Here is an 11,029-nt window from a genome sequence, read left to right on the forward strand (position 1 = left end):
AAGGACAATCATCCTTTAGTTTTTGTCATGAATCAAACAAACAAAAGAGGGGAGTCGGTGTTTAGTGCTGAATTCGCATGCAAATGCCCTGGGTTCAAATCTTACGCTTTCTCTTACGGGATTTGTTATCTGTGGTCCTGAATTAAAGTCCATTGTCATTGTAAATAGGAAACCATCAAGACACAGCCCCACATGCTGCAGGCTTTATACTGTATATAAATAAGAGTCCCTCACTTTATTCTCTCTCTTTTTTAACAAAAATTAATATACCTGACCACTTAAAGTGCCTCTGTAACCAAAAAAATGACCCAGGAATGTCAATGACTGGCTGGGTACCAGGATGGATTTCTCCCAGTTTATGGTGAACCCCAGGCAATGTAGAAGATCCAATGTTAGCAACGTGTTGGTTCTTGAATCTTCTGCAGAGGAGCCCAGAATTAGGAAGTCGTCTAGGTAGACGATAATTCGGATACCTCTTTTCCGTAGATAAGCAGCTACGGGTCTTAATAGCTTTGTAAATATCCTGGGAGCTGTATTTAGACCGAAAGGTAGACCTGGGAAGGCAAATGATCTGTTTCTCCACTGAAAACAGACGTACTTTTGGGAGGACTCGTGTATGTGAACAGAGAGAGAGGCATCCTTGAGGTCTATACATGTCATCAATTCCCCCCTTTTTAAGAGAGTTTTGAGACATGAAATGTGTTCCATTTGGAAATGACAGTTTTCCACAAACTTGTTGAGACGACTTGGGTCGATTACTGGGCGATAAGTTCCTTCCTTTTTTGGGACTAAAAACTGGCGACTGTAGAAATTCTCTGTCGAGAATGGGGTTGTTTTTATTGCTCTCGGAGAAAGAAGATTTTTTACCTCGGAATCTATGAGGGGAACTGTTAAATCTGAACATTTTGTTAATGGAACCTGTCACTGAAAGGGAGGAGAGTGGAACGGGATTTGATATCCTGACACAACCTTTTAAGATTTCTGGGTCTGATGTTATACGTATCCATCTTTCTAAGAATTGGTTGAGTGTTGATTTGAGAGTCCCTTGAGAGGACGAAAGGACCGAAAGTTTTTTGATCGGGTTGCTTGGTACTGAGCAAAGGCACCCAAGGATTTGGGGCGATGTCTATTCTTGTTGAAAATGGGTTTCTGAAAGGGTTGCCAAGTTTTTGAAACAGGTGAAAAGTTTTTGGCTAGACCACGAGAGAGTTCAGCTTGTTTGGAAGCAACAGAGGGGAAGTCCTCTCCGAAAAGAAAACGTTTGTCATTAAGGAGTGGCTGTTCAGCCATACTGGTTTTCTCTTTATTAGTGTTAGCGAGAACTTTCTTCCTTTGGAAAACTGACATTTGATGATTGGCTGAACCAATCAAGCACAATGTTTGCTCGACTATGCTGTTAATTTCCGCCATGGAGACTTGGTGGCCTGATGATAGGGCATCCTATAATGAGCAGAGGGGTCCTGTTGAATTTAGGGAGGCCCGTTGGGACCACAGCCATCTCATTATCACGATCTTGCACGTATTTCTTGGTTTGAGAAGGTCTGATTTGCTTTAGAATAAAAGTGTCCAATGTAGGAGTACACAAGCAATCTACAGATGGAATATTTTAAGTATCACGAATTTTGCAAACCTGCTCATAACTTACACTCAGGTAAACGGCCTTTGAATAAAAATCAAAGCTCGAAATTGTGCCAGTCAGGTGTTAAGCATTGTTTTGATCACAGGGGCACTTAAATCTTCTTATAAACTAATAACTTCTGGGAAAATGGAAGCTCCCTTGTTTGTTTACTTGCCTTGCTTTTATGGAGGTTAATTCATAGATAGTCTGGTTGGCTTTGATGCTTGGTTTATTCATTCATCCTAACGCGGTTATTTTGATGTGCGTAGGTATCAGATGGCTCACATCTGGGCTTGTCCACCCAGTGAAGGGGATGACTACATTTTTCACTGCCATCCAATGGAGCAGAAAATACCCAAACACAAGCGACTTGTTGACTGGTACAAGAGGATGCTTGATTTGGCAGTAAAGGATCGCGTTGTTATTGAATACAAGGTAACTGCTCAGTACACTGGCTTAAAAGACTTGTTCAGCAGAGCTCTCTCAGAAAAGCTGGAACTTGGAATGTGAATATTCGCAGCATATATAACTCGAACAAAATGAATGTAACTTTACTTCATATTCTGCAGTATAACGTGGCTTTTATTAAATCATATCAAATGACTTGGCATGTACATTGGTATTTTAGGATATTTTAAGGCAAGCCAACGACGATGGGTTAAAAACAGCAAAGGAATTGCCATACTTTGAAGGAGATTTCTGGCCAAATGCATTGGAAGACAGCATCAAAGAGCTTGACCAAGAAGAGGAGGAGAGAAAAACTGCAGCAGCAGCTGCGGCTGCTGAGACTGCCAGTAAAGAGGTATGAATTCATTCCATCATCGTGGTATTAGACTATGGTGACTTTTCAAGTCTTTTTTAGGATAAGAGTAAAATTGAAGTGAAGTAAGAGGTCAAGGAATACAGAGGTTTTCATTTGTGATATTAGCCATGGATATGCACATGGGTAGATACGAGTATTGTAACGACGGAGACATGAATACAAAATTGCTAGCACGCTGTTAATTGTCAAGTTTTTTGCCGTTGAAATATCGAGGAGTTGAGGTACTTCTTTTTTCATTCTGTTCCAAATAACACTTCCCGACAAAACAGAAGTTTCATTTGTATTACAAGCTTTGTTAGTTTACAAGAAATCAGCACATTGCACGTGGTTAAATTGAACCCACATATTATTACGAGTTTGAAGTTGTGTGAATCATATAATTTCCGATGTGATAGCGCTCAGAGAGCAGTGAAGTACTAGTTACCCGGTAGTCGGCGCGAGCCTAGTATAGGTTTACCATTCTATTTCATGTGGAATGTCCGTCACGTGCATTGGGTAAAACCGCAGACACGTAATAAAGGCTCAATCTTTTTTCCACAGTGTCTAAAGGAAAAGGTAAGTCAAGCACTTGAAATTTTTAAGGGACCATTCAATACCCCTAAATGTGTTAGCGAAATGTACATGTTGTCGTGTTTTCTACGCTTGAACATACAGAACCATACGCCGTTTGCGGTCAGTCCAATCTAAAAGACCTCGACGAGCGAACATTTCGAAACGGGTTGTTCCGCAAATTTAAATAGCGAAGTATTCAAGTGATTTAGAATCAAACCAGAAGTCAAATGACGTATTAATGAACGGGAAATGTAGATATTTTTTTCGCTACAGAGGACAGAAGAACATTTACGAGCCTTTTAAAGACAAGCTGATTCGTGATCATAACTGAAACCAAGACAGTCCATTCACTTTGCAGTTGGCATAACAGGCCAGCGTTGTGTGCAAAGACATGTTTGAAAGGAAATAAAATAGGTCACTTTGGAAAATAGCATAATAATCTTTGTCTCTCCCCCCAAATTTTGCATAAGCATTGTTTCCAGTCTCTCTTGGGACTTACAATGGTCCCAAGAGAAAACAAAAACAATGCTTATTCAAAACATGGGGGGACAAACAAAGAGTATTATGGTATTTTCTGAAGTGGCCTATATACAGAAGAATTCAGGTCTCGTTAGGCTTGACGCACATCTGCGTGAACTCTGGCTGATGTCCTGGATCGTCAAATGAAAAATAAAGAAAAACAAATGAAGTTGAGATGTCGGTTGTGTTATTACTTATAATTTACATTAGAGTGATGGCAATGATTGTCGTTATGTTCACTCATAAATGTTCGCTCGCAAAGTGATCTCTCGTAAAGTTCGCGGTCAAACGCTCGACATCTTTTAGTTTGGGTCTACTGCGAACGGTGCATTTCTATGTTGTTTTTAGCTTATTAGACACCATATTCCTGCTTACTTTCAACGACGCCAATGCCACGTATGCGCACTGGCTCAAGCTTCGTGCATAATACAATACAATACATACTTAATTGACCGCTCCCCATAGGGGCTTTTCAGGGCCAATGAAACACAATCAACGAAACGACAGAACACAGCAACAACTGTTAAGAATCCCAACTGGCCGGAGGCAAACTAGTTGGCTATTTACAAGTGCAGCTGAGAAGTTGAACCTGGGACTACCAGGAACAAATTCAACGAGTGATTAGAACGGATCTTGAACCCGGGATATCCTGATCTCAAGGCAAGCGCCTTAACCACTGGGCCACACTGAATCAGTCATTGCACAAAAATACCATGATAGCATTGTTTTTATTGCTCTTGGGCTCATTGTAAGTCCCAAGAGAAACTGGCCTGTTCCACGTATGCGTTTTGGTTAAAGTCGCTCTTGCGCTTTACAAGCTTGAGTGCAATTAGTGACTGAACGCGAAAAAAAAAAGAGCCGAAATTAAAGGATGGCGTTTTCCCTGGAAAGCCTGAGTAATAACGATCACTTCACATGTGAGCACCATGTGAGAAGACGGTTAGATCGTGAGCCCAGCAGAATACCTGCAAAAAAAACTAGAACGGCCCTCACGAAAAAACAAAACACTAAAGAAAGTAAAGTGGAAGCGTACTCTTAAAACCACTCGTGTGTAGTCCGAAACGTATCGCTAGTTTCAAATGCGGACTTGGAACAAGGAGCATTAATCACAATATCAATTTGGTACAACGGCGGCAACAAGTCCTGGGTATCCTATACATGATGTTGATACTGTGAACTTTAGTGGAAATGTGTGCCGTGATTAATAATAATAATAATAATAATAATAATAATAATAATAACAATAATAATAATAATAATAATAATAACAACGACAACAACAACAATAATAATAATAAAATAATAATAATAATAATAATAATACGCGTCCACCATTATGCATTGCTCTGTGCTAATCGTCACTCACAGCAACACGCATAGCTAGAGCCCGACTTACAATCTTAGATCGTCTAGTTTCTTGTGAAATTGCAAAGCTCATTGTAAAAAAATCCCTATCATCTTTCAATTTTATTGGTTAAACGTGGCAGCAACGAGTGTACCAACAGCTTCCACTGAATTCTTTTCAGGGCATCCCAGGGAGTAAAAATAAAGGAAACAACAAACGAAGCAATAACAAAAAAGGCACTAAAAGCAAAGCAAATAACCGTAAAAACCCAAAGAAGACCAGTGGTCCAGTGATGGGCTTATGTGACTTGTCTCAGAGACTGTACAACACCATGGAGAAACACAGAGAGGTATGTTTACATACAGGTGCATCTTGTCTCCTTGAGCAGGTCAACTTTTAAGACACCTAGCGCGATGTATTTTTTTTGTATGGTAACTCGGGATACGAGTTCATTTAAATAATCCAACCAGCATTCCTCTGTCATTTGGATTGGTGCATTAACTACTTTATTTTTCACTAATTATTGTGTAGGGTTGAAATCGGACAGTTTGCTGTAATCGGATACCTGAAATCGGACAGTTACATCAGCCAATCATATTAAGTCGCTCAGCTTAATCCACCAATCACAGAATTTATCACAATAACCATAGCAACAACCACTTACCCTACCAAACTGGGGATTTTCCAAAATGGACAAATTTGTAACAGACAGTGAAAAAGGAATGCATTGATTTTGTTTTCTCAGAAATTGTAATGCTTTTTTAATTCATTAATTTATAACGGTAATTGGACTTTGTGTCGTCCAATTTGGTCGGTAATCATACTCGTGATTAAACAAATCAAACTCCCGTTACGCGGGCGTCCGATTTTGTTAATCACTCGTATGATTACAGACCAAATTGGACTCTACTCAGTCCAATTACCGTTATAAATTAATGAATTAAAAAAGAAACATCTTCCATTTCCGTTACCTGATGATTGGAAATCGGAAAAAATTCTCCTACAGCCAAGCTAAATTGTAAAAATAAGCATTGGTGTTTTGCAGGTCTTCTTTGTTATTCGACTCAATGGCCGGAAAACGCCAGAAACTAGCGATCCAGATCCTTTGATGAACTGTGATATAATGGATGGCCGAGATGCATTTTTGACTCTCTCCCGTGAGAAGCATTACGAATTTTCATCACTTCGAAGGGCCATGTTCTCTACAATGGCAATGTTGGTGGAGCTCCATAACCAGGGTCAAGATCGGTTTGTCTACAACTGCAACATTTGTAGGATGCCTGTGGAAACGAGATATCACTGCAATGAATGCGAGGTACAGAAAGGAAAACTGGCGAGGTTGATTGTTATGCTTTGTTTGGCTTGGGATTAGCAATTTAAAGTGCCCCTGTGATAAAAAAAATCACTTCCTTTTTTCCTGTGTGTGTGCTTAATATCTGACTGGCAAATTTTGAGCTTTGATTTTTACCCAAAGGTCGTTCATTTTTAGTATAAGTTTTGGATTTCACGGTCCGCCATTACACACGTTTAAAACTGAACGATTGGACCTCAGAGGGTTGGATCCAGGGAAAAGTGACGTCAGACTGACTAGCTTAAAATCTCAGTTGGTGAATGTAGCTTATTATATATGCAAAACGCGAATTAAATAAAAGTCTGAAAGCCCAAAACTCCTTGCTGCATATTATTCTGCGGTGTAGACACACATTGCATTCTTAAACTAGTGAGCCTTGGACGTCAAGATCGTAAACTTGGCGGACCATTAAATAGGAAAATGCCAGTTAAAATAAACAAGTGTCCTTTTTATATCCAGGCTTAAAACTTTGGTCGCTTAGTGTTTAGTTAATATAGTTTTGAAATCCAAAGAAAAATAATTGATTATTTGTTCACAGGGGCACTTTAAGGTGCATAAGTTGGGTATGGTGTTGCTGGTGATTGCGTCTTGGTTTTTGTCTCCAGACGTTTACCTCATCATTGTCTTATGGGATTTTCTACAAACAGAGCAAGCCCAGTCTTTCGTTGCAGAAGTTCTGCAAATATGGCTTTAGACACTCGAAAGTCTTGTGCTACCCCAGTTTTAATAACATTCCATGAACACCTGGTACAAAATGAACTCGAGCTAAACCTTGATTACAACTTTGTGATGTGACGGAACATGTTTCTTTGTTTTTTACAGGACTATGACTTGTGTGTACGTTGTTATAATGATAAGGGTCACGAACACAAGATGGAGAGGTTGGGTCTAGACTTGGATTTAGATCAACAGCAAGAACAGGATGGTAAAAAGGAACGACCACAGCTCACTGCACAAGAGGAGAGGCGGTTAAAAATCCAGCGTTGTATACAGAGTTTGGTACATGCTACACACTGCCGTGAAATTAACTGTCCACTTACAAGCTGTACAAAGATGAAGCGAGTCGTGGAGCACACGAAAATCTGTAAACGAAAAACTGGAGGTGGCTGCAGAATTTGTCAAGAACTCATTCATTTGTGCTGTTATCATGCAAAGCACTGTTTGGAATGGGAATGTACGGTACCATTCTGCCGACACATTAAACTCAAACTCCGACAGCAACAAACTCAACAAAGGTTTGCACAGACCCAGACACTGCGTCGTCGCATGGCTACCATGGCGCGTCAGAGCATGCAGCCCCCACCACAGAGCATCCCACCTAACATGGGTGGCCCAAGCGGAATGGCACAACCTCATCCAACGTTGCAACCTCAGCCACAACTTCCTCCCTACCAACAGCCGGTCATGCCTCAGAAGCCTGTGATAAGCGGTCCACCCCCACGTGCAGTGGAAGAAGCTCAGAAAATTGCTCAGGCTGCAACAATCCAAGCTGTGCGAAGTGTTGTACCAATGGGAATGCAGGCACGCACTGTACAACATCCACAGCAAGGCTTTCAACAACAGCAACCACCCAATATGGCAACCACGTCTGGACCCATGGCGCCACCTATGATGAGACAACAAAATCCAGGGCTTCAATCGCAAAATATTGAACAAAGCTTGCCTCAGGCTATCCCTCCTCAAGCTATGGGACCCCAGAACATGCCAAGCTCCATCCAGCAAACCATGCCTCCACCGATGCAGCACACGACCGGAGCACCAGGTAATACTGGCATCCCTCCTGCGGCATTAGAATGGTACCAGAAACAGCAACAAATGAACCGCTCAAATGCTATGATGGCTGGAGCACAACAACAGTTCCCTCAAATGCAGTCTGGACAACAAGGTGCCTCTACTGTTGGGTCGCAACAGAGTCGACCAAATTTGCCAGTTCCTCTGCAGCAATTGTTGCAAACGCTTAAATCACCGAGCAGCCCCCAACAGAAGGCCAAAGTGCTTCAAATTCTGAAACAACATCCTCAGCTAATGGCAGCGTTTGTTCAGCATCGGCACATTGCCCAACAACAACAGCAGCAACAACAGCAGCAGCAGCAGCAACAGCAGCAACAAGGCTTGCCACCAGGTATGCAACAAGGAATGCAACAGGGTATGCAACAAAGTATTCAACAAGGAATGCAACAAGGAATGCAACAACCTATGCAGCAACCTATGCAACCCAACATGCCACAGAATATGCAGCACATGCAGTCACCGTTGCAGCAGCAACCAATGCAACAGAATTTGCCTCAAGGGTTGCAGCCTATGCAACAAGGCATGCAGAATCCCATGCAACCAGGAATGCATCCAGGTTTGCAGCCTAACATGCAAACTATGCAGCACGCTATGCAAAATATGCAGAATCCTATGCAGCAGATGCCCATTGTTTCTCAAGCTAGTGTCAGTCAACAGCAACAGTGGCTAAGAATTATTCAACAGCAGCAACAGCAGCAGAATATGTTCCAACAACCCCAGGTTCCTCCTCTTATGAGGAGAGGCCAGGTTCAAAATCAAATGACCAACTCTCAAGCTGGGATGATGCATCCACACAATGGACAAACGCAGGCGGCCCTGCCGCAGCATTTTCAGACCAAACAACCATCGTTCCCGTCACATTTGATGTCACCACAATCAGCCAACCCCATGTCACCTCAACAAGGTATACATCCGTCACACTCGCCACGACCAGTCATGTCTCCACAGCCCCACCCAACAGGGGCATCCCCCCGGCAACAGCCCACGATGTCTCCGCGTCCGCAACAAACATCCCTCACTTCCCCTCGCCCTACCCCCTCGCCGCACCAAGCGGCCACACCTCAAATGGACAATCAGCTCATGGATAAACCGCTGTTTAGCACCAGAATGAATCTAACCCCAATCCAGACCCCCACCGACCCAGACCTGTCAATTGGTCAGGAAGACTCACCGCTTACGCCCCAAGATCAGTTGACCAAATATGTTGAAAATTTATAATAAAAAAGAAATCCCAACAAAAAAAAATAATTTTAAAGTAAGGAAAGAGAGAAGATCAAATGTACTTTATGAAGCAAACTTTATATGTAGTTTTATCGGCGCGATAATCAAGATGACGAAATTTTCTAGCATTCGTACCATTATTATATAATTAATTTGTATAGCTGTTTAGCTGATTAATATCAGCTGATGAAGGAATTTATCCTTGGACCAAAGTCAGAGGAAAGACTCGTGGAATTTTAGTTTTAGAGTTTTTTTTCGAACGTGTTCAGTCAAAGGCACTGTACAAAGCGCACATTCTTAAAATGCATATATATTTGTCCAAACGTGCTTGTGTACCAATAAATGTGTGCACTTTTCAATATGTTTGTGTGCTTATTAGCCTTCTTAGCATTTGTAAATAAAATTAAAACCCTTATTTCGAAACAATCGCGACTCGTATTAATTGCCTAACTAAAATAAAACTGCTTGCTTTTAATGCCCCAGCTTTATTCTAGCATTGTTATAAAACGTTAAAATCATTCTGCTAACAAAAATGTTGAACAAGGCTAGCTTCATCGAATTGCCTCGGACAAAAATATTTATGCATTAACTCTATCATCAAGATCAGTGCACAAAGATCCGGACACGAAAACCCCTAAAAACAAGCAGGTGGAAAATCGGATAATTTGTATTAATGGTCGCAAAATACAAACTGCGTGGCACTCCTAGCACCACCCAGGCCCTATGCTTAAAAGGATTATCAGAAATTACACTCGTCCTCGGCTGGCCTCCCACGCAGAAGTTCCTGGGTCTTCGTCACTCGTTCCTGCCCCACGAAAGTGTGCTGAAACGAAAACGCACTTCGTGGTTCCAATCAGAGGCCGTTTTCTAGTTTGGATAGACTCGTGTTTAGCATGGCATTCTTTCGCGGCATGTGATTGATTGTGTACAAAACAATTAGTGGTGATTGGTTTATTTAAATAGAGTGCAAACGGCCGGTGAACGGAAGTTGATTTTTGTTTCAGGAGACGTTCGTAGGGGAGGAACGCGCGATGAATCCCAAAGAACGTCTGCGTGGGAGGCTATACGTCAGTGTTCTTACGACATCTTGAGGAAGCTGTGGGGAAAGGTGTAAATATTATGGATTTGAACCCAAGACCCTCCGTGATCTAGTCGGATGCTCTAACCACTGAGCTGCTGGAGACTATGATGAACCACTGTGAAATGTGCGTCTTTGACTACCACAAACCAAGTCAAAAGACGCACAAGTCAAAGACCCACATTTCACCCTTGCTAACCTCTCAGTAGTAAGAGCATCCGACTAGATCATAGACTTTCGAAAGTCCTTCGTCTCATGTAGATTCGTCGCTCGCAAATCCACTTCGCGTACGAAAGATCACGATTCGCTCGCCAAAACATTTTCTCCAGGGATTATGGTGAGGTCGACTTGCGGCAAGTCTAACTAGATCACAGAGGGTCTTGGGTTCAAATCCCATCTGAAACTTGGATTTTTCCGAGTTTCTAATGGATGCAATAGGTATTCTCACACTTGCTAATGGTGCCACTTGATATCTCCGTTTTTTTCCTGTTTTGCCCGACGAAGGGCATCCAGCGGAAAAATTTTAATTAATTCCAAACACATTTACATACAGGGGTAAACGTTTGTATTATGACTTATGGTCGGAATGTAAAGCAATTTCTAGCACAGGCAGCCCAGTAGTATTATGTGAGTAGTTTCAAGCTATGGAATATTCGGTGATATACGGTTGAAATCCAATAAATAGACCATTTTACGTTTACGGCGACCACTACTACGAAAATCACCGAACT

At 41.7% G+C, this 11,029-nt stretch overlaps 1 protein-coding gene across 2 annotated transcripts in view; it reads left to right on the forward strand.

The window, feature by feature from the left end:
* The window catches only part of LOC137999524 (histone lysine acetyltransferase CREBBP-like), a 39,412-nt gene extending 29,766 nt beyond the window's left edge, over nt 1–9,646 (forward strand). Inside the window, exons 25-30 of one of the 2 annotated variants that reach the window (XM_068845307.1) lie at nt 1,888–2,053; nt 2,247–2,420; nt 2,982–2,996; nt 5,039–5,206; nt 5,903–6,172; nt 7,031–9,646. In XM_068845307.1, coding sequence (XP_068701408.1) covers nt 1,888–2,053; nt 2,247–2,420; nt 2,982–2,996; nt 5,039–5,206; nt 5,903–6,172; nt 7,031–9,217 — 2,980 coding nt within the window. In that variant the 3' untranslated portion in view covers nt 9,218–9,646. The remainder of the gene's footprint in view (nt 1–1,887; nt 2,054–2,246; nt 2,421–2,981; nt 2,997–5,038; nt 5,207–5,902; nt 6,173–7,030) is intronic. The other variant, XM_068845308.1, reaches the window with a different exon arrangement.
* Nucleotides 9,647–11,029: the final 1,383 nt, after the last annotated feature.

The sequence above is a fragment of the Montipora foliosa genome, chromosome 4 (assembly GCF_036669935.1).
Source record: "Montipora foliosa isolate CH-2021 chromosome 4, ASM3666993v2, whole genome shotgun sequence".
Lineage (NCBI taxonomy): Eukaryota > Metazoa > Cnidaria > Anthozoa > Scleractinia > Acroporidae > Montipora > Montipora foliosa.